This window comes from Otolemur garnettii, unplaced genomic scaffold, assembly GCF_000181295.1.
Source record: "Otolemur garnettii isolate 467f Iridium unplaced genomic scaffold, OtoGar3 scaffold00049, whole genome shotgun sequence".
Lineage (NCBI taxonomy): Eukaryota > Metazoa > Chordata > Mammalia > Primates > Galagidae > Otolemur > Otolemur garnettii.
In genome coordinates this window covers 4,174,853-4,196,569 of record NW_003852444.1, presented here as the reverse complement: position 1 = coordinate 4,196,569, position 21,717 = coordinate 4,174,853, and the positions used below count along the sequence as shown (strand labels likewise).

The following is a 21,717-nucleotide window of genomic DNA, read 5'->3' as shown; positions in this document are numbered from 1 at the left end:
AAAAAAAAAAAAAAAGAAGCAAATTAAACAGAGAAAATAACTCCTATTCCAACAGCCATCTCTGAATTAATTACTTTCAGTCCTAGCATCCACCTGAGCTTCAGTTCCCCTTGTAGAAATCTGACAGACCTCATGGGATCCCATCATTTCCAACTCACGTCTCTGTTTCATGCCATTTGTCTTAAAAATTGGCTCTTTCCACTAAGCCTGTCTTTATCTCTCAGTAGTCCTACCATGTTCCTTGGCTGGAAATCTTAGAAGTGTGGGTCCAGGTGTATATGTGTGAGTATCTTCATTCATTTATAAATTCACATAACAGTGATTGAAAACTCTATTAGAAGATGATGACGTAAGACAAGCGAGCTTTTCCTAACCTTAAGAAATACAACTGGGTGGTGCTTGTGGCTCAGTGGGTAGGGCACCAGCCCCATATACTGAGGGTGGCGGGTTCAAACCCGGCCCTCACCAAACTGCAACAAAAAAATAGCCGGGCGTTGTGGTGGGCACCTGTAGTCCCAGCTAGCTATTCGGGAGGCTGAGGCAAGAGAATTGCCTAAGCCCAGGAGTTGGAGGTTGCTGTGAGCTGTGACGCTATGGCACTCTACTGAGGGCGATAAAGTGATAAAGTGAAACTCTGTCACTTTAAAAAAAAAAAAAGAGAAATACAATTGCAGCTGGGTGTAGTGCTATTGCCTTTAATCCTAGTGCTCTGGGAGGCTAAGGCGGGTGGATCACCTGAGCTCAGGAGTTCCAGATCAGTCTTAGCAAGAGCAAGACCCTGTTGGGCAGCGCCTGTGGCTCAGTGAGTAGGGCACTGGCCCCATATACCAATCAATGGTGAAGAGTTTGAACCTGGCCTCGGCCAAACTGTAACAAAAAATAGCTGGGCGTTGTGGCGGATGCCTGTAGTCCCAGCTACGTGGGAGGCTGAGGCCAGAGAATTGCCTAAGCCTAAGAGCTGGAGCTTGCTGTGAGCTGTGACTCCGTGGCACTCTACCAAGGGTGACAAAATGAAACTCTGTCTCTACTAAAAATAGAAAAAATAGCCGGGTGTTTCGGCAGGTACCAGTAGTCCCACCTACTTGGGAAGCTGAGGCAAGAGGATCTCTTGAGCCTAAGAGTTTGTGGTTGCTATGAGCTATGGTGACACCATGGCACTCCACCTAGGGGGACAGAGTAAGATTCTGCCTCGAAAAATACAAAAAAAGGGAAGGGGATTGGAGGGATCACTTCTGTGGTTTATCTTACAAGGATACAAGTGAATCTTTCTAAGAGTAAAATATGAATGTTTTAACACAATAACTAAGAAAATGACATGAAGGCTATGTTAACCAGTTTGATGGAAATGTTTCAAATTGTATGTGAAAACACCACATTGTACCCCAGAATTGCATTAATGTACATAGTTACCATTCATTAGAAAAAAATAAAACAAAAACAAAGAAAAGAAAAATACAAAAAAAAAAAAGAAATAAAATTGTCCTTCCACATCCATGGGGTCCACAAAAATGGATTCAGTCAATTGCAGTTAGAAAATGCAATTAGGGCTCGGAGCCTGTGGCTGAAACGGCTAAGGCGCCAGCCACATACACCTAAGATGGCGGGTTCAAATCCCCAGCCCGGGCCCGCCAAACAACGATGATGGCTGCAACCAAAAAATGGCCAGGCGGTGTTGTGGCGGGCGCCTGTAGTCCCAGCTACTTGGGAGGCTGAGGCAGGAGACTCGCTTGAGCCCAGGAGTTGGAGGTTGCTGTGAGCGTGATGCCATGGCACTCTACCCAGGGGGATAGCTTGAGGCTCCGTCTCAAAAAAAAAAAAAAAAAGAAAATGCAATTAGGCCTATGATGATTAGATCTGTACTTATCCTGAACAGACTGGTCATTATTCCCTAAAGAATGCAGTATAACAACTATTTATATAGCACATTGTATTATTTTAAGTAGCCTACAGGTGATTTAAGTGTACAGGAGGATGTGCATAGGTATATGCAGAAGCTATATACCATTTTGTATCAGGGACTTGAGCCTCATGGAGTTTGGTATCTGAGGGAGGTCCTAGAATAATCCCCTGGGAATACTAAGAGAGAACTGTATATAGCAGGCAGAGGGGGCTAATATGTAAATACTTGCAAATAAAGTGTGATCAAGAGTCTCTAACATTTCTGGTGGGGCTAAGAAGAGGACTGTCCATGCTAACCCTAAGGGCAGATGCTCCCTAGGCTTGAACTGAGTACTGCTGGTGTTTGCAGTTGGACACAGAGGAAGAACATTATAGTCAGAGGCTGTAAAGAAGGCAGAGGAGCACCGGGCATCTGGCAGTCTGGGCTGTTGAGCACTGCACAGAGTTGGGTGAGGCTTGAGTCTTGGGTGTTGAGGAAGGGGAGGTGCCACCTGAGATAGATCTGGAGAGAGAAGTAGAGCCAAATCATGATCCACCTAGGTGACATGCTAATGACTGTAAACTTCACTGGGCAGGTGTGGGGGCCCCAGGCAGATGGATGGGAGACACGGAAGATGGGACCCACCTGAGGCACCTCTGTTGGGGCTCAGGTGACTCGGGTGAGGGTATACACCTTGGGAGCAGTGGGGGTAGGAGCAGGGCTTCAGACTTGCTGGTGCTGGGTGGCTGCCTTGCAGAGGGAGGAGAGAAAGTGTGATCTAGGGACTTGTGGCTGAGGACATGGGTGGTGCAGGGAAAGTCCATTTAGACAGAGTTTAAGGGTCTCGAGCTCCCACAGAGTGACATGCATGTGTGGACTATGTCAGTGTGGAGACTGGTATTGAGGTCTGGCCTGGAGATCAGGTGGTGTCATAGGAGGCACCGGCTGGGAGTGCAGTAGAGGTTGGGAGTGGGACGGGCACTGGCCTCTGGGGCCCCATAAAGCTAAGGCCACTGTCAGAGAAGAGTGCTCGGAGGAGCTGGGTCAGTGGCAGCATCAGCTCTGGAGGCCCAGAGGGTCAATGAAGAGGAAAATGGGACTTGGCCTTTGAGTCTGAGGAGTGAGGGGTGTTACCATGTGCAGTGGCGGCAGTGTGGGTGCAGTAGGAAGGGAGGGAGAGGAGGAAGTGGCTACTTCAGGGTGACCCCAAGGAAGGAGAGAGCTGGGGCTGTGCCATGGAAACCCAACCCCTGAGAGATGGGGAGGGGTCAACTGACTGGTGGGAAGTGGTCAGGCGGGCAGGGAAGGGGTGACATAGGAGCAGCGTGGCCGCACCTTGTCAGCTGCCTGCTGTCTGTAGCTTTGGGGTCCTTCTGGGGCAACCTTTAGCCACTGACTGTCTTCTCCCTAGTTTCTTGGGGAGTTCTGTTGGCGCGGGGAAGGCAGGGTCAGTCTCACAGACTTGCTAGCTCCTTGGTGTTTCAGATGTTGCTGTCCCTGCCCAAACTAACTCTCAGCATTTCCCTCCATTCCTCCGTAGATTGATCTGCGTTATGAAGCTCGGAATCTAGAACACTTCCAGCGCAATTTCCAGAACGTGAAAGCAGTCAAATTCCCCACGCCTCTGCGGCCCTTTGTCACCCGGGATGTGTTGGTGGAAACATATGAAGTAAGAGTTTAGTGGCCTCACCCACAGCTGGCCCCCAGAAGGGCTTTTGTCTGGAGGGAGGATGCGGCTCCTGCCTGCAACACTGTGAGGAGCTGGGACGTGGTGGCAGGAGGGGAGGCAGAGCCTTGAGGCAGCTAAGAGCTCAGGACATGGCCTCAGGCCTCCTAGATTAGAAATCTGCTCTGCCATTTTGTTAGCTGAGACCTAAGAGGCAGAGGCAACAGTTCCTCCCTCACAGGATTGGCCCAGGAGTAAATGGCACATTGAATGCAAAACCCTCAGCTTGGCACAGAGAGAATGCTGCACAGCCTTTGTGGCATTTGCTCAGCTGTCCCCTAGTCCAGCCTTCTCTATAGAGATGGTAATATGAGATTCAAAGAAGTGACAGGAACTAGCTATGTGAATGTGTGAGCTTGAGCAAGTTAGTAAACTCTTCAGGCCTTGCTTGGCTCTTTTATCTGTTAATCAGCAGGAACAAAGATCTATCTCCGTGGGGTGTTTTGATGGGTCAATAAACTAAGCCATATAAAACCTTACTCACTAGCTCCCCTTTCTTCTCTCTTTCTCTTCTCTTCCTTCCTGTTTTCCTGCTACATCACAGAGCTCATTCATGGCCCCACTGGCTGATTCCTGACCAGGAGCCAGCTCTCCCTGTACCTACTCTTGTCTTGCCAGGACATCACAGCACCCCTTACCTGTCAGTAGCCGAGTTCATAGGACTTGTTTGCCCTTTGTGAACTGTTATAAAAGGGAAATGTACTTAAGTTCAGATCAGCTTGTGGATGATGGATTTGTCAGGGGCTCTGAGAAAAGTAAAGCTCTGGGTTAAGCTGTTCTTTCTCTGGTCTTCCCTAAAGGAGAGTGTGCCTGTGTCCAGTTACCAGCAGGCAGGAATTCCTGTGGACTTGAAGAAGAAGATCGCGCGCCTGGGGATCAACATGCTCCTGAAGATGGTGAGCTCAGGCCAAGAGTGGTGCTCAGGCCCAGCACGTAGCTGCAGCCCATTCAGTTGTCCAGGTTGGAGGGCCAGCAAGCCCCTACTTGGAGAAAGTCTGCTCTAGAAAGTGCTGAGCCTACAAAAGTGCCCTGCAGAAGTGGCCAGAACATCCGTTCAGCCATTTCTCAGTGCTTGTTTTCAGGGTGCTGTGGGTAGAGCAGTGAGCAAGGCCTAGTCTTAGGCCGCCAATAGGTTAGACAAATAGCCAAGACAGCCTCCTATGTTACATGTGCTTTAGTCACTTGGTCGGCAAGTATTTACTGAGCACTGGCTATGTGCCCAGCATTGAATTAAGGGCTGTGGACAGCAGAGAGCAACATCGATGTGAGCACAATATTCATGGAACTGCTCAGGGAAAACAGGCACACAATCGGTAAGGGAATATAGGGGTAAGCTCAGGGTACCAACGGCTCATTTACAAGGGCCCCCTGCCAGCCCAGGGGTTCGCTCACAAAGTGGCTTCATCTCAGTTGGGATGTGAAGGAGGTGTAGGTATCATTGTGAGAGGACAGGTGGCAGGGAGTTGTCTGAGAGAATGACCCAGGCTGGGGGTGAGTGAAAATAATTTTAGTCTTGAAAAATTTTACTTAACATGTCCCTATACAAATTCTGAATTGATGACATCAAACAATGAGCTTTATATGTACACCCCTTTACTTTTGTAACAGATCATTGGTTGTCACTGTGGTGCTTTTTCTGCATGTGGCCTGGTGGTGCTGGGGAAGTGAGGCTTGACTTGGTTGTGACAGTGGGGTCTTTTTGCAGATATTTGTGGATAACTTTGTGCATGCCGACCTTCACCCTGGAAACATCCTGGTTCAAGGTGCTGACAGTCTTTCTGCAAGCCGGGACGTGCAGCTTCAGCCGGTGGATGTCTGTGACACGCTGGTGGTGGCCTTGGCACCAGCCCTGCACCCACTGCGCCTGGTACTGCTGGATGCCGGCATCGTGGCGGAGCTACAGGCTGCTGACCTGAGGAATTTCCGTGCGGTTTTTGTGGCTGTGGTGATGGGGCAGGTCAGACCCACTGGGATCACAGCAGTTGGGTTTGGATCTTTTATGCTCCAGGGACCCATCTCTGTCTTGACATGGGGCTCCCCAGTCCCATCATTTTGGTAAATGCCCAACTTTGCAGAGTGAAAAGAAGAGGAGAGGAAATGAAGCTGCCCTCATGGGGTCTGCTGTGAGAAGGGGCTGGGGCCTGACTCTGAGGCCAGTCTAAGCAGCTCCTGCTTTGGGACCATCGGGGAGAAGAGCATCCTTTCCAGATGCTGCTGGGAGGTGCTAGTTTCTCCTCCTCCTTAGGCAGACACCCACCGAGCACTGGACATGCCATATGCTGTAAGACAAAAGTGAGTGAGGGGCAGCAGCAGAGGAGGGAAGCTGTATCTCAGGTGGCACTGGCACACTGGCGTCTCAGTGGAGGATCTGAGGAGTTTTTCAAACCTCCCTGTGATTCCGAGGAGCTCCACTGGCCGAGAATTATTATTTAGAGAAAAGGGATTCAGCAGAGCCCCTCCTGAGTCAAGTTAAAGTGTAATATCAAGGGTGACCATAATGAGACACTCTGGCTGGCTGGCCAAGAATTTTCCAGCAAGAAAGACCCTGGGTAAAAGGGCACTGGTTTTTTGTTGTTGTTGTTTGTTTTTTAAAGGGCAAAATTCAAGCAAGCTCTTGTTTCCGAGGCTTCTGAGGGGACAAAGCCTGAGCCTGAAGCTGGCTTGGAAGTGTGCCTGGGCCAGAGACAAACACTGAGGTGGGGTGTCGGGGCTGGGGCCGTTCCTCTGTGCAAGTTTGGGCAAAGGAAAATGGGCACAGCCTGAAGAGGAAGAGCCACAAGCAGGATGGTAAAAAACTAAGGTGGAAGCCACTGAGAAGTTTAGGCAGAGCATCCAGCTCTTTTATGCTCACTTGACTCTACCAATTTGTTTTTCCTTTGGGTCTTCCAGGGCCAAAGGGTGGCTGAGCTCATCCTGCATCATGCTCGGGCCAATGAGTGCAGGGACGTGGAGGGGTTCAAAGCAGAGATGGCCACGCTGGTGACCCAGGCCAGGAAGAACACCATCACCCTGGAGAAGGTGGGCAGGTTGCTTGGGGTGTCCACTGCGCTTGCCCTCAAACAGGATAAATTCCAGGTCTGAGGGAGACTTCTCTATGGGGCAAGGTCTGAAGGAAGTGTGAGTTTTAGGGTAGATAAAGAACACCCCACGTCTTCCAGGCATGAGGAGGCCCAGTGAAGTTCCTAAGTCTTAGGAGGGGCTCCTTGGCCAGGCTCTCCCAGGGTGGCTGCTGTGGCAATGACCTTCAGCCAGGGTGCAGCTGTTCTGCAGATGGCTGAGCATGGATGGAGGGAGGGCTGTAGTCCCCGAGCAGCCAGAGGATGTGCTCAATGCTCACGTCCCTCCTTCAGACCTGACTTAGTCTAAATGACTTTGTATGTTACACACATGTAACACATGACTGTTTTCTCCCAAGTTCATGCCCACATTAGGAGGAGTGGGTTGGAATAAGAGGTGGCCACTGACACCCTGGTACATCCTGGTACTGTTGATCTTGTGTGTCCAAGACGAGATTTTTCTGTAATTGCTGCAGGAATGGGGTAGACAGGTCCCCAGGGCTTATCCTCCAAAGGTGGCAGTGACTGAATCTCAAGGTGGGATCTGGGCTGGAGCAGGAGTAGTCCTTGCTGGATCTTGTCAGACAGTCTCTTCCTGCGCAGTGGGAGGTGTGCAAAGAGCGTGTGGGTGGGGGGAAGAAGTGGTCCTAGAGGTGCTTGGTCCACACTGGGCTTAATTCTGTTTTCCAGCTGCACGTGTCCAGCCTCCTGTCCAGCGTGTTTAAGTTACTGATGGCTCACAAGGTGAGGGGAGTCTCCAGGCAGAGTGGGGCACAGGGTAGCAGGAGCTGTGTCTCTTTTCTCCATTTTGAAAGCATTTTAGTAATAAGCTATCTGCATCAGGAAGTCTGGCTTTGTTTCCTTATGTAGGCCTGGAACAACCTCTCCTTCCTACCATGATTGGCCTTTGTTATCTCTCAAATTTATGCAGTCTTGGTGGTGCCCATAGCTCAGTGGGTAGAGTGCTAACCAATACACCAAGGCTGGCGGGTTTGAACCAGGCCCAGGCCAGCTAAAAAAACAATGAGAACTGCAACAACAACAACAAAAAGTAGCCAGGCATTGGTGGGTGCCTGTAGTCCCAGCTACATGGGAGGCTGAGGCAAGAGAATCACTAAGACCAAGAGTTTGAGGTTGTTGTGAGCTGTGAAGCCACGGCACTCTACCAAGGGTGACATAGTGAGACTCTGTATCAAAAAAAAAAAAAAAAGATTAAAAATGATTTATGTAGTCTTAAGTGCCTACGATACTTAGATGTAGAAAAATGGACTTTAAAATATAAACACAGTCTAACTCAGGCATCGCAAGCCTTTTGCCTCCTTGGTTCACATTATTGATGTGATGTTCACACTATTAATGTAAGTGATACTTTGCTCTTTGCTGAGTGGGTTAAAGTCCTGAGGTCAGGAGCTGCTTAGGAGGGAGGTGCTTCTTGCCCAGGTGCTTTCAGAGACCCTAGCAGGGCTGTCCCAGTCTGGCTGCTCCAGTCCCTTAGAGCACAGGATGAGAAGCAGGTGGATGAAGTCACATTAATCCCCTTCTCCCCCACTGACCTACACAAGCATCTCCAAGCCTACAGGGTTGCCACTGGGGCTGGATGCATCTGTGATGATAGTAATCACAGCAGTGTGCCAATAGCTTCCTCTGTTCACCCTCTGGTCTCTAGTTTAGCCGTATGACATCAATTACTATCAGTTTAATCCCCCCAGCATTCTAAGAGGCAGGCACCAATGCCGAGAGGCCAAGCAGCTTGACTGTGGCCATGTGGCCTGTCGCAGGCCAGGGACCAGGCATTGCAGGCTGAGCTCACTTTGTCCTCTTGCCTCCAGTGCTGCCACTCTGTACATGTGCCCCAATGTGGGACACAGTGGCTGAGAGGACTAGGTTTACTGCTGTGTTTATTCCCAGTTTGAAAGAGCAGGCAGAGGGCCCACGGTTGCATCCTAAGCACTTCACTAGGCACTTAATAACAAGTTTATACATTTTTAAGTGTGGTAAAAAGCACATAAAGGAGTTTATCCAAATGCGTTCACCGGTGTCCACCAAATTCCCATCATCATACTATAAATCTCCAGAACTTTCTCATCCTGCAAAACTAAAACTCTATAAGCACTGAACCACCACTCCACATTTCCTTCTCCACCCAGCTCCTGGGTCTACAAAAGTAGACCACCATTCTACTTTTGTTTCCATGATTTTGACTACTCTAGATATGTCCTATGAGTGGAATCATACCAATCATACAGTATATTGCCCTTTTCTGACTGGCTTATGTTATTCAATATAATGTCTTCAAGGTTCATCCATGTTGTAACATATGACAGGATTTCATTTTTTTTTTTTTTTTCTGAGGCAAAGTCTCACTCTGTTGCCTAGGCTATCATGCCATGGTGTCATCATAGCTTATTGCAACCTCAAACTCATGGGTTCAAGTGATCCTCCTGCCTCAGCCTCCTCAGTAGCTGGGACTATAGCACCCGCCATGATGTCTGGCTAATTTTTTTTCTATTTTTAGTAGAGATGGGGTTTCAATCTTGCTCAGGCTGGTCTTGAACTCCTGAGCTCAAGGGATCTTCCCTGCCTCCACCTCCCAGAGTGCTGGGATTACAGGCCTGAGCCACCACATCTGGCCACTTTCTTTTTTTAGACTGAGGACGATTGCAGTGTATGTACATACTGAATTTCCTTCATTATTCTATTGATGAACCTTTGGATTGCTTCCACCTCTTGGCTATTGTATATAATGCTGCAATATCTGTAAATGTGGGAGAGCAAATTTCTCTCTTAAGATCCTGTTTTCAAATTTTTGGATATATATTCAGAAATGAGATTGCTGGAGCATATGGTATCTTTTTAGTTTTTGAGGCCTCTCCATGCTGCTGTCCACAGTAGCCACACCATTTTATATGCCCACTAATACTGCACAAGGTGCCCAATTTCTCCGTATCTTCAGCAACACTTGTCATTTTCTTTTTTTTTTTTTTGAGACAGAGTCTCACTATGTTGCCCTCAGTAGATGCTGTGGTGTCACAGCTCACAGCAACCTCAAACTCTTGGGCTTGAGCGATTCAATTGCTTCAGCCTTCCAAGTGGCTGGGACTATAGACACCCACCACAACACCCAACTGACTATTTTTTGTTGCAGTTGTCATTGCTGGCCCAGGCCGAGTTCAAACCCGCCACTGTCGGTGTATGTGGCTGGCGCCATAATCACTGTGCGAGTGCCAAGCCAACATTTGTCATTTTCTGTTCCCTGTCCCCCCCAGTGGCCATCCTACTGGGTGTGAGGTAATACCTCATAGTGGTTTTTTTTTTTTTTCTTGTCTGAAGGAGACTGGCAGCATTACTATTTATAGTTATACTGCTAATTAACCTTCAACTGTCTGTATAGCCTCATAGTGGTTTTGCTTGCTTTTCTTTTTTTGTTTGAGACAGAGTCTCAAGCTGTCACCCAGGGTAGAGTGCTGTAGCATCACAGCTCACAGCAACCTCCAACTCTTGGGCTTCAGCAATTCTTTTGCCTCAGCCTCCCGAGTAGCTGGGACTACAGGTGTCCGCCACAATGCCCAGCTCTTTTTTAGTTATAGTTGTCATTGTTGTTTGGTGGGCCCAGGCTGGATTCGAACCCGCCAGCTCAGGTGTATGTGGCTGGTTAGCCACTTGAGCTACAGGTGCTGAGCCCTTGATTGCACTTCTTGATTGACGAGTGATGCTGAGCATCGTTTCATATGCTCCTTGGCCATACACATCTCTTTGGAGAAGTGTCTGTTTGGGTGGTGCTTGGTGGTGCTTAATCTTTTAATAAAGTATTTGACAATAACACAGAGGTAAAAGAATCTAATACACACTGAGGAACTCACCACTCAGTGTAAGAATGGAAGCATTCCTAGTAGTTTGAGAGCCCTGGGTCCCCAGCCTACCCGAGCCTGGTGGTCAAGGGACCCTGTCCACCCTCTTGTGTCCTGGCTGGAGCCCCACAAGGAGCTCCTGGGAGGATGCTGCTTTCTCTTGGGTTCAGTGGTATCCACCAGATTCACATTGTTGTGCAACAGATCTCTAGAACTTTCTCATCTGGCCCATTTTACCCCTAGACAGCCTGCTAGTCCTTAACTGAAACAAATAACTTTTTTTTGAGACAGTCTCATTATGTCACCCTAAGTAGAATGCTGTGGTGTCACAACTCACAGCAACCTTAAACCCTTGGGTTTAAGTGATTCTCTTGGCTCAGCCTCCCAAGTAGTTGGGACTACAGGTGCCCGCCATGACGCCCAGCTATTTTTTTTTGGGGAGGGGGTTTAGTTGAGGGGCTGGGTTTGAACCTACCACCTCCGGCATATGGGGCTGGTGCCTTACTCCTTTGAGCCACAAGAGCCGCCCAGCTATTTTTTTGTTGCAGTTGTTATTGTTGTTTAGCTGGCCCAGGCTGGGCTCAAACCAGTTAGCCTCAGTATATGTGGCCGCATCCTATCCACTGAGCTATAGGTGCTGCCTGAGACAAATAACTCTTTAATTTTTAACAAAGAATATTCCCTGTAAGTCAACCTTTCATTTTCTGAGTTCTTGTCTACTTGAAAAACAGATTCTTCTTCTAGGTTTAAATCCTGGCTCTATTCTTTCTCACCCAGTGGCCTTGAGTAAGTCATTTATTGTCCCTGTGCCATAGCTTCTTTCTCTATAAGATGGGGATAATTATAATACTTTTGAAGATTATTTGAATAATTCATGTAAATTGCTATTTCTATTAACTTGGCTCCAAAGGAGGAAGCTTTGCCCTGTTCCAGCAGTTAGTTGTGTGTAGTCTTTTATTTATTTATTTTATTATTATTTTTTTTTTCTTTTTGCAGTTTTTGGCTGAGGCTGGGTATGAACTGGCCACCTTAGGCATATGGGGCTGATGCCCTACTCCTTTGAGCCACAGGTGCTGCCCTGTGTGTAGTCTTTTAAAAAGGCTACTGTGGATTTTGAAGAACGACCCTTATTTAGAGTTTATGCCTTCCAGGGTATCTTTGAAAAAATATTTGGTTACTATTAAGTCATTCATTTGTAAATACACAGACACAAATCTAGAAAATTAAATTCTGGGGCGGCACCTGTTGCTCAGTGGGCAGGGCACTGGGCCCATATACCAAGGGTGGTGGGTTCAAACCCGGCCCTGGTCAAACTGCAACAAAAAAATAGCCAGGCGTTGTGGTGGGCGTGTGTAGTCCCAGCTACTCGGGAGGTGGAGGCAAGAGAATCGCCTAAGCCCAGGAGTTGGAGGTTGCTGTGAGCTGTGACACCCAAGGGTGATAAAGTGAGACTCTGTCTCTAAAAAAAATGGGAGGCTGGGAGTAGCTGTTGTCTCAGCTATTTGGGAGGCTGAGACAGTCTGCCAAGGGTGATAAAGTGAGACTCTGTCTCTAAAAAAAATGGGAGGCTGGGAGTAGCTGTTGTCTCAGCTATTTGGGAGGCTGAGACAGTCTGCCAAGGGTGATAAAGTGAGACTTTGTCTCTAAAAAAAATAAAGAAAATTATATTCTGTGTCCCCAGATTTTTCCTGAATATTTCTAGTAGATGGGAGGTAAGGCAACAAGGAGATGGTTATGGGAAAATGTTTGGGTAGAGGAAAGAAGACCATGGGCAAGGTCCAGGAGAGGCCAGCAGTGGACAGTGACATGACTTCCAGGATACTTGTTTCTGTGTCAGTTGATTTCAGGAAAAACTACTGTGTTTGTCTTTCAGGTAAAGCTTGAGAGCAACTTTGCCTCCATCGTGTTTGCCATCATGGTGTTGGAGGGGCTTGGCCGCTCACTGGACCCCAGTCTGGACATCCTGGAGGCAGCAAAGCCCTTCCTTCTTAAAGGACCAGCATCTTCCCCCTGACAGTGGCAGTGGGCTCAAGAGCTGATGGCTACTCCCAAGAGCCTTTCCTGTGGCAGCTGGAATGTTTTAAAACTGGGACATGTGGCAGGCACAGAGAAGACTGATTTGGATTCAGGGTGTTTTAAAGCTTTGGGTTATCTGGTGAGTCAAGGGAAGGAATGGTCCTACCTATTTGGTTATGGAAGCTGGGCCATGTGCCGAACACTCTATTTCAGGGAAAAAGTTCTGAAGAGGAGAATGAATAAATTTATTTTGTTTTTTTCTCTTCTCTTCTTAACTGTCTAAACTCCTGATTTAGGTAGGTCCTACTGGCAGTTCTGATATTCTGATATTCACGTTAGAAAATGCTGTAAAACCCTGTTGACCCATGGTGCCAATTTTTTTTTTAAATTTTTGCCCTTATTGGTAACAATTTGAAAATACACAAATACACAATTTATACAATTCATTTATAAATTTCATCTAGGTTTATCATGACTAGCAAAATCTATCCCAGCACAATATACACATAGGGCAGATTTCACTGTACTTAGAACTATCTTCTTAATTAATTTTGCCAACCTCTTGGTCAAATTTATTTTGAGGTTAAAACAAAACTGATTAATGTGGCTACTAGACCCAGGACCAGAGCACAACAGCTTGGCCATTTCCTTAACGTTGCCCCGGGCTTGCCTTTCAGTGCCTGTGTGTGCTTTCTCTGCTTCAGCGTCTATGACATCTGTTTTGCTACGGTTAACTTGGGTTAATATCAACATAGAGTTAACATAACCAGTGTGTCCTCTTTCTAAGGACTGTTCCCAGTGATACAACCAATGCTACCTGCCCCATTCTGCCGGGCCCATCCACAGACAGACCATCCTCTCAGAGCTGATCTGACATGTGGCCAGTGTCCGCCTGTAGACAGGATATCTGTAAAGCTTAATTTCTTCTCACAAAGTGAGACTCTGTATCAAAAAAAAAAAAAAAGCAATAGATATTGTCTCACAGTGTCTTTGTGTTAGAAATCTGGGTGCTGCCAAGCTAAGTCCTCTGGCTCAGGGTCTCTCCTGAGGCTGTGAAATCTTGAGGCTCCACTGGGGTGAGTCCGAGGCCAAGCTCACTTGGGGTTGTTGACACGATCCTATTCCTTATTGGATATTGGACTGAGTGCCTCTGTTCTTCAGGGGCCACTGCAGCAGCAATAGAAAAGGAACGCAGCCTTTCCACTTGGCTATTCTCCTGCTGAAAAGGGTTACGAGCTGCCCTAGCACCCATGCCACGTTACCCTGAACCCCGCGTCTGCACACAGTATCTGGCCCACAGTAGGGTGCTCCGCAATAAAGTGTCATACCAAAGTACGAACTGGCAGGTGCTTCAGCTTGGAAGAGTTAAGGGTGACTGGAATCCACAAGAAGGTGGCCAGAACGATGGGTATTTCTGTGGATTTGAGAAGGTGGAACAAGTCCTCCGAGTCCCTGTAGGCTGATGGGCAGTAGCCAGAGGAGTGCCATGCCAACCCAACCTCTTCCCCAGGAAGCCCCTGGCCTCCAAGAAGGGAGACAGTTCTGCTGAAGAACTCAACTTGGCCACCCAACTGACAGGACTAGTCATGCCCCTATGGAACATCTACAAGAAGGAGAAAGCCAGGATCACTGCCAAGGGGAAGAACTTCAAGGCCAGTCTTTGGCCTGTGCCAATGCGTGGCTCTTTGGCACGTGGGCAAAAAGAGCCAAGGAAGCTGCAGACTAAGATGTTGAAAAAAAAAAGATAAAGCCCTGTTGGAGACCTGTAATAAGCAGGAGAAAAGAAAAGGAACACAGGCTATACCAAAGGGGAGAAAAATGGTAACAGATGAACTTTAATAAATATAAATGATTTGCGGCTTTAAAGAATAAGTATCTTAAAATAAGTTATCTTAGAACACTTAAGCTACTTAATCAAGCCAAAGGGCACTAAAAAGAAAAAAAAGAAATAAGATATGTAGGTTAGGTATCTTAAGTATGGAATTTGATTTCTAAAGGCATCTCGACATCCTTGGGTGTAAGTGGGTAAAGTGGCAGCCTGGCATTTCTCCTGAAGAGCTACTGCAACTCAATCCCCTCTAACGGAGAAAGTCCAAGGTTCATTTCAGGGTTGCTAAAACCACTGGAGAAATGAGTTCCTTTCTTCTTTCTAAGACTCAAAGGGAGAGGAAAAATAAGAGCCTTTCACAGTAAGGAATTAAATCGACATGAGGTTTTATGAACCATTTTTTCCCTTATCTTTGTTTTTTTGTTTGTTTTGAGTCAGTCTCACTTAGTTGCCCTTGGTAGAGTGCCATGGCATCATAGCTTATAGCAACCTCAAACTCTCCTGCTCAAGTGATCCTCTTGCTTCAGCCTCTTGAGTAGCTGGGACTATAGGTGCCTGCTATAACTCTTGGTCATTTTTTTAGACCCAGGGTCTCGCTTTTGCTCAGACTGTTCTCAAACTCCTGAGCTTAAGTAATCCACCCACCTTGTTCTCCCCAGAGTGCTGGGATTACAGGCACGAGCCACCTCACCTGGCCATCCTCTTTGTTTTCAAGTTCCAGCTATGAAATAGCTTGTTGATTTTGGATTAGATGCTATATATTAGGTCACTCAGAGTCTGTTCCTATAGTTTGCTGAAGTTTGGGGATTTGATTTATACTTAGAAGCAGAGCACTTAGAGCCATGAGTTGGCATCCCTTCACTTTCTGGAATATTCCATTCAAATAAGAGTGCTCATGTGATAACCAAAAAAGAGGGTCATTATGCAACTTGCAAAAGAGGACAAGGGGTATTTGCTCTTGGAACAAATATGCTTCCCTATTACATAGGCAAAATAGTTCATTGATTTGGATCATAAACTTTATAGTAAAAAACCAGATGCAAAATAAGGCTAAGGACCCACATATGGTATATTTGGATCAATATTGCTATAAATACAGTAAGCATTAAAGTCAAAATAGATTTTTTTTTGGTAATTCAGTAAGGAAGATGATGAGGGTGAATGAATTTTAGTTCCCCTCAACCACTTTCCTACCAGGAAAGGAAGAGATAACAAGGGAATAAAAATTTGCGTACATGCTGTAGGCTGGAAAGTATCTTAAATGACTCTCATTTGGATGAGAGGGCACCAGCCTCCAACAGGTAAAGAGACTTGTCCAAATTCATAGAGTTTATAATTGGCAGAGCTTAAGTTTGAACTCTAGATCACCAGACTCCCAAGTTCTAATGCTCTTCCTGTGGCCTTGGAATCATGGCCTTGCTCTTTGCTGGGAGCAGGGCTGGTGTGTAGCTTGGGCAGCCGGCTCCCCAGCAATGGTGGAAAGCCCCTGTTCTTAGGTTATGGACTTTGTATCTTAGTAGTTTGTAGATGTCACTAGAAAGGGTAACTTGTGAATAGTAGCCAAGGAAAGCCACCTATTGCATATCAACTGGAAAGTCAGCTTTCATCCAGAAAATAGTGGACGCTTTTCTGTAGTTTATACACCACTTGAAGGTTAGAAGGGCAGGAGAACAGGGGTACACAGGTTGGTTCAGAAAGGCCCAGGGCAGGGGCCGGGCATGGTGGCTCACGCCTGTAATCCTAGTGCTCTGGGAGGCTGAGGCAGGTGGATTTCCTGATCTCACAGGTTTGAGATCAGTCCGAGCCAGAGCGAGCGAGACCTCGTCTCTAAAAAGTAGCTGGGCGTTGTTGGCGGGTGCCTGTAGTCCCAGGTACTTGAGAGGCTGAGGCAAGCGAATCGCTAAAGCCCAAGAGTTTGGGGTTGCTGTGAGCTGTGACGCCGCGCACTCTAGCCTGGGGGCGAGGGGAAGCATTCTTGATGCAGATTCCTTGGCCCTATCCCAGACTTAGTACAGTGGTTGGGATCCTCAGGCGATTCTGATAGCACCACTCTACGTACTGATATTTGGAAACCCGTGGCTGCTGATTAGTAACCAAGTTCCAGGTTGCAGAACAGTACAACAATGAGGACTTTCCAGACACCGCTGTGAGCCTCTCGGAGGACTTACACGGGACTACTTTGGGAAGGACCACCGGATCAGCTAGTCAATACAGAAGGAGAGAGCAGAGTGGCAGGTGCAGATTGGAAACATCGTCTACGTCAGCTAAGGCGGGGAGGAACATCGGACTGAGTGTAGTTTCGCGGCACAGGCATAACAAAGGGGGGCTCCCAGAAAGAAGAACCCTGGGGGGCTGGCCAGGCCGAGTCAAGAGCCGGCCCCCAAAGTGAGCCCAGCCTCCTTCCCAGAGCGAGCTGGGGGCTCCTGCCAGGCGACGCCTGAGTTTGCCGGAAGCTCTCGTGTCAGCGCAGCCTTGAAACGGCCGGGGCACAGGAGAGGCGACGCGACCCTACAAGCCCGAATGGGGGCGGCGCCGCGGTAAGGAAGAGGCCGAAGGTCCAACTTCAGACCCGCGCAGCGGCCGCTTCTGCCCCTCGCGGGTGGGGCGCGGGGAAGTGACGTCACGGCGCCGGTGCGGCCAGGGGACGGTCGTCGGGACACTGGCGAGCATGTCGGCTGTGGCTCTCGTGGCGCCTTTCGTTCGCGTTGGAGGCCGCCTCTTAAGAGGCTGCCGCGCGCCGGCGGCTGGAGGAGGCGGAGTCCGGCAGTGAGTTTAGGCCGGGACCGGGGCTTTGCTGGCTTCTAGCCGAAAGCGCCGGAGTGTGGGACGCGCTCACCTTGACAGGGCCTCGGGAGCGGGCGCGGACGCGCGGCCGGCTGGGTCCTGTAGTGCGCGCGCCGAGGGGCTCCGGGAGGCGGCTGGCGCGGCAGACGGGACACAGTATGTGGGGCCACGCTGTCTCCGGGGCGCCTGCGTTCGGGAGAGTCATCGCAGATGTGCGGACGGGCTGAGCTGGAACGGAGCGCGCTGCCGCGAAGGAAGCAGCCTAACCCGCGCGGACGCAGAGACGTCTGGAGCGAGGCAGGGGGCGAGGCAGGAGGCGAGGCACAGGGAGGAGCTCTCGAGAGTCCCCGCGTCTGGCTAAGGACTTCAGGGTTCAGACGATTGAGCTTGTTGGGATTTTTTTTTTCCTTTGAGACAGAGCCTCACTATGTCGCCCTTGGTAAAGCTGTGGAGTCAGTCACAGCTCACAGCAACCTCAAACTCTTGGGCTTAAGTGATACTTTTGTCTCCGGTCCGAATAGCTGGGACTACAGGCGCCTGCCAGAACGCCTGGCTGTTTTGTTGTAGTTGTCATTGTTGTTTAGCAGGTCCCGGCTGCGTTCCAACCCACCAGCCCGGTGTAGGTGGCCGGCGCCCTAGCCGCTGAGCTACAGGCGCCGAGTCCTTGCTGGGAAATTTTAATCAGAGATGTTGTGTGGCTAGCTTTAAATTTTGAAAAATCACTCTATTGCAGGGTGAGGATTCAGTTTTGTAAGGCTCGAGAGTGGAGGCGACCCACCCAGAGAATGTGTCTCTGAATGGCCAGATTCAAATCCCACATCGCGGCAGTCTAGCTGTGTGACCTTGGCAAAGTTTCTTAAACTCTCTCTCTCTCTCTTTTTTTTTTAATATTTTCAATTATAAATAGTTATTATTTTTATTTCTTATAGCATAACTGTGTACATTAATGCAATCATGGAGTACAGTGTGCTGTTTTCATATACATTTTGACTTAAACTCTTAATGTCTCAGTTTCCTTATCCATTTAGTAGGGATAATGTCTCTTTCCAGGGAACTAAATGAACCATTTGTCCTCTAGTGTTTAAAACAGCTACAGGATGCTAGGAAGGATCAAACAAGTATTATTTATCTGTTGCTAGAACATTGGAGTGACTTGCCTGAAGTTCCACATCAATTAAGAATCTGGAGCCGGGGCAAATGTGAGGTGGTAGGAAGGAAAAGCCCCGTATGACCTGGATAAAGATAGTGATGGAGAGACACCAGCAATAGCCCTTGACCACTCTGCATGAGAGCTAGGGGCACTCCCTTCACATTTATTTCAGTGCATGATATTTCCTTACAGTCTGGAGAGATGACTGAAACCAGTAGAAAAACGTTTTTAGTACTGTTAAGGGGCATGAGAAGAGTACAACAAAGGATTAATGAATGGCGAATATTGTACCTGGGATGATGTGACTACTGGAGAGTTTGATTTGTACTGGGATCTGAGGGATTGGAAATCAGCCTTGCAAACATCACGGGAAGAGCCTCCCAGACAGAGGAGGCAGTAAGTGGAGAGGTGGTGGAGACAGGTCAGAGAGTGGAATAGGTGCTGAATTAGGGAGTGCCTTGGAGGACAGGGAATTTTATTTGAAGAGTCACTGGGAACCCTTGAATGCTTTAAAGCAGGAAAGTAATGTGGTCAGATTTATGTTTGAAAATTGTAACTTTTGGCCATGTGGCTCACACCTGTAATCCTAGTACTCTGGGAGCCTGAGGCAGGTGGACTGCTTGAACGCATGAGAGACTAGCCTGAGCAAAAGTGAGACCCCATCTCTACTAAGAGTAGAAAAACTGAGGCAAGAGGATCACTTGAGCCCAGGAGTTGGAGGTTGCTGTGAGCTATGATGCCACAGTACTCTACCCAGTATGACAGCTTGAGACTCTTGTCTCAAAAAAAAAAAAAGAAAGAAAAGAAAAGAAAAGAAAAATGTAACTTTTGGCTCTGGTTGTGGTTCAGGTATGCAATACCAGCACTTTGGGTTACCAAGGTGGGAGGATAGCTTGAGGCCAGGGGTTTGAGGCCAGCCTGGGCAACATAGTGAGCCAGGACGCTGTATCTACAAAAAAAAAAATAAAAATTAAGGCTGGGTGAGGTGGCTCACGTCTGAAATCCTAGCACTCTGGGTGGCTGAGGTGGGTGGATTGCCTGAGCTTATGAATTCAAGACCAGCCTGAGCCAGAGCAAGATTGCATCTCTAAAAATAGCCGAGAGTTGTGGCAGGCACCTGTGGGAGGCTGAGGCAAGAGAATTGCTTAAGCCCAAGAGTTGGAGGTTGCTGCGAGCTATTACTTTACTGCACTCTGTCTAAAAAAAAAAAAAAAAAAAATTAGCTGGGCATGGTGACAGGCTCTCGTAGTCCCAGCCACTTGGGAATAGCTTGACTCCTCAGCCTCCCAGAGTGCTAGGATTATAGGCGTAAGCCACCTTGCCCGGCTAAAACCTAGAATTTTTGTGTCAAGTTTTGAAAAAAAACAACCAGTTTTCTGTTTCATTCAGTTTCTTCTTTATGGGGCTCACTCATAATGTCATGTTTGCTTTTATTTTTTGACAGTAAACTCATTTTCTCTGGAACTTCTTTGAAATCTTACTTCTCCTAGCCTCTTAAGGGTGCCATCAATCCAAGATCACTTTAAGTTGTTGGCTTGGGGTCTTTGAACTAGGTCTAACCCACACAGTTTGGATTTGGGTACAAACCTACCTGAGGACTGGCTTCTGTTTTTGTTTTGTTTTGTTTTGTTTTTGAGATAGAGTCTTAAGCTGTTGCCCTGAATAGAGTACTATGGCATCATAGCTTACAGCAACCTCCAACTCTTGGGCTCAGGAGATCCTCTTGCCTTAGTTTTTCTATTTTTAGTAGAGATGGGGTCTTGCTTTTGCTCAGGCTAGTCTCAAACTTGTGAGCTCAGGCAATCCACCTCTTGGCCTCCCAGAGTGTTAGGATTACAGGCCTTAGCCACCGTCCCTGGCCTTGGCGTCTGTTAATAGTTTGTTACAGTGCCATTAACAGCCTGTTTTGGAACATAACTTAATTAGGTGTTTGCTGAATTTTTGCATTCCTTAATCATAGCAATTGTGTGATCTGTTCCTTTTCTATAATTTTCTATAATTGAGGTCTTTTAAATCTTTGTTCGAGAAGATATTCACCTTGCAGTTTAATGGCCTGCTTACTTCAGGTCATAGTTTAAACCACATCACTTTAGCAAGAATGCAGTGTGGAGAGTTGCTGAGATGGATTTGAACAACAATCCCAGCCTTACCCAATCTTTTTTTTTTTTATTTTGAGACAGAGTCTCACTTTGTCACCCTTGGTAGAGTGCCTGGGTGTCACAGCTCACAGCAACCTCAAACTCTTGGGCTTAAGCGAGTCTCTTGCCTTAGCCTCCCAAGTAGCTGAGACTACAGGTGCCTACTACAACAGGCTATTTTTAGAGACAAGGTCTATTTTAGAGACAAGGTCTCACTCTTGTTCAGGGTGGTCTCAAGCTCAGGCAACCCATCAGCCTCGGCCTCCCAGAGCAGGGGTCCTCAAACTTTTTAAACAGGGGGCCAGTTCACTGTCCTTCAGACTGTTGGAGGGTCGGACTGTGGGCCCTGGAAGGAGTTGGCTGCTAAGCAGGACAGGCAGCGGTGGCAAAAACACCCGGTGGGCTGGATAAATGTCCTAGGCGGGCTGCATGTGGCCCGTGGGCTGTAGTTTGAGGATGCCTGTCCCAGAGTGTTAGGATTACAGCGTGAGCCACCTCGCGCAGCCCCAAATCTTATTTTAATGAGTTTTTACCGATGACGCTTTATGCCTAGATTGTATCTGTAATCTTTTAATAAGAGGAAGGCTATCATATGCTATGTTGAATTATCTTGCATGGTTTGTTTACATAATGGAATATCTATATGTACAGATCCTGAATAAATACTGCTAAATATAATTAATATATGAAGACATTATAGAAACAACATACTATATTCTTCAGGTTGTAAAGTGGTCGTGTTTGATGGAAACCATTAAATGTAATGTTCAAAAAGATACATATTGGCTGGGTGCCTGTAGCTCAGTTAGGGTGCTGGCCGTATACACCAGAGCTGGTGGGTTCAACCCAACCTGGGTCTGCTAAACAACAACAAAAAAAGATACAAACACATATGTATGTATGTACACAGATACCTGCAAAAAGAACAAACACCTATATGGGTGGCACCTGTGGCTCAAAGGAGTAGGGTGCCGACTCCATATGCTGGAGGTGGCAGGTTCAAACCCAGCCCTGGCCAAAAACTGCAAAACAAAAACAAAAAACCCATCTATCATATAATCTGTAATTATTTTAGAGACTTCCAAATACAAGTTTTATGTATTAGATAAGTATGTACACACAAGTGGAATTTTATTTGAGTATGGTAACGTTGGTTTTTATCATGCTGATTGGAATTTTTTTTTAAAGAAACAAGGTCGGCTAGGCGCCTATAGCTCAACCGGCTAAGGCGCCAGCCACGTACACCTAAGGTGGCGGGTTCGAATCCCCAGCCCGGACCCGCCAAACAACAA

The 21,717-nt window shown here is 47.5% G+C and overlaps 2 protein-coding genes across 6 annotated transcripts in view; both read left to right on the top strand.

Moving 5' to 3' along the window:
* ADCK2 (aarF domain containing kinase 2) overlaps positions 1 to 12,791 on the top strand; it is a 17,069-nt gene extending 4,278 nt beyond the window's left edge. Inside the window, exons 3-8 of one of the 2 annotated variants that reach the window (XM_003791567.2) lie at positions 3,420 to 3,548; positions 4,406 to 4,501; positions 5,311 to 5,562; positions 6,495 to 6,623; positions 7,352 to 7,405; positions 12,383 to 12,791. In XM_003791567.2, coding sequence (XP_003791615.1) covers positions 3,420 to 3,548; positions 4,406 to 4,501; positions 5,311 to 5,562; positions 6,495 to 6,623; positions 7,352 to 7,405; positions 12,383 to 12,523 — 801 coding nt within the window. In that variant the 3' untranslated portion in view covers positions 12,524 to 12,791. Of the gene's footprint in view, positions 1 to 3,419; positions 3,549 to 4,405; positions 4,502 to 5,310; positions 6,393 to 6,494; positions 6,624 to 7,351; positions 7,406 to 12,382 lie in introns of those variants that run through there. The other variant, XR_002773830.1, reaches the window with a different exon arrangement.
* A 4,196-nt stretch (positions 12,792 to 16,987) lies between these two features.
* Positions 16,988 to 21,717, top strand: part of NDUFB2 (NADH:ubiquinone oxidoreductase subunit B2) — an 11,265-nt gene continuing 6,535 nt past the window's right edge. For all 4 annotated transcript variants that reach the window (XM_003791565.3, XM_012806294.2, XM_023514232.1 and 1 more), the window contains exon 1: positions 16,988 to 17,119. In XM_003791565.3, coding sequence (XP_003791613.1) covers positions 17,022 to 17,119 — 98 coding nt within the window. In that variant the 5' untranslated portion in view covers positions 16,988 to 17,021. The remainder of the gene's footprint in view (positions 17,120 to 21,717) is intronic.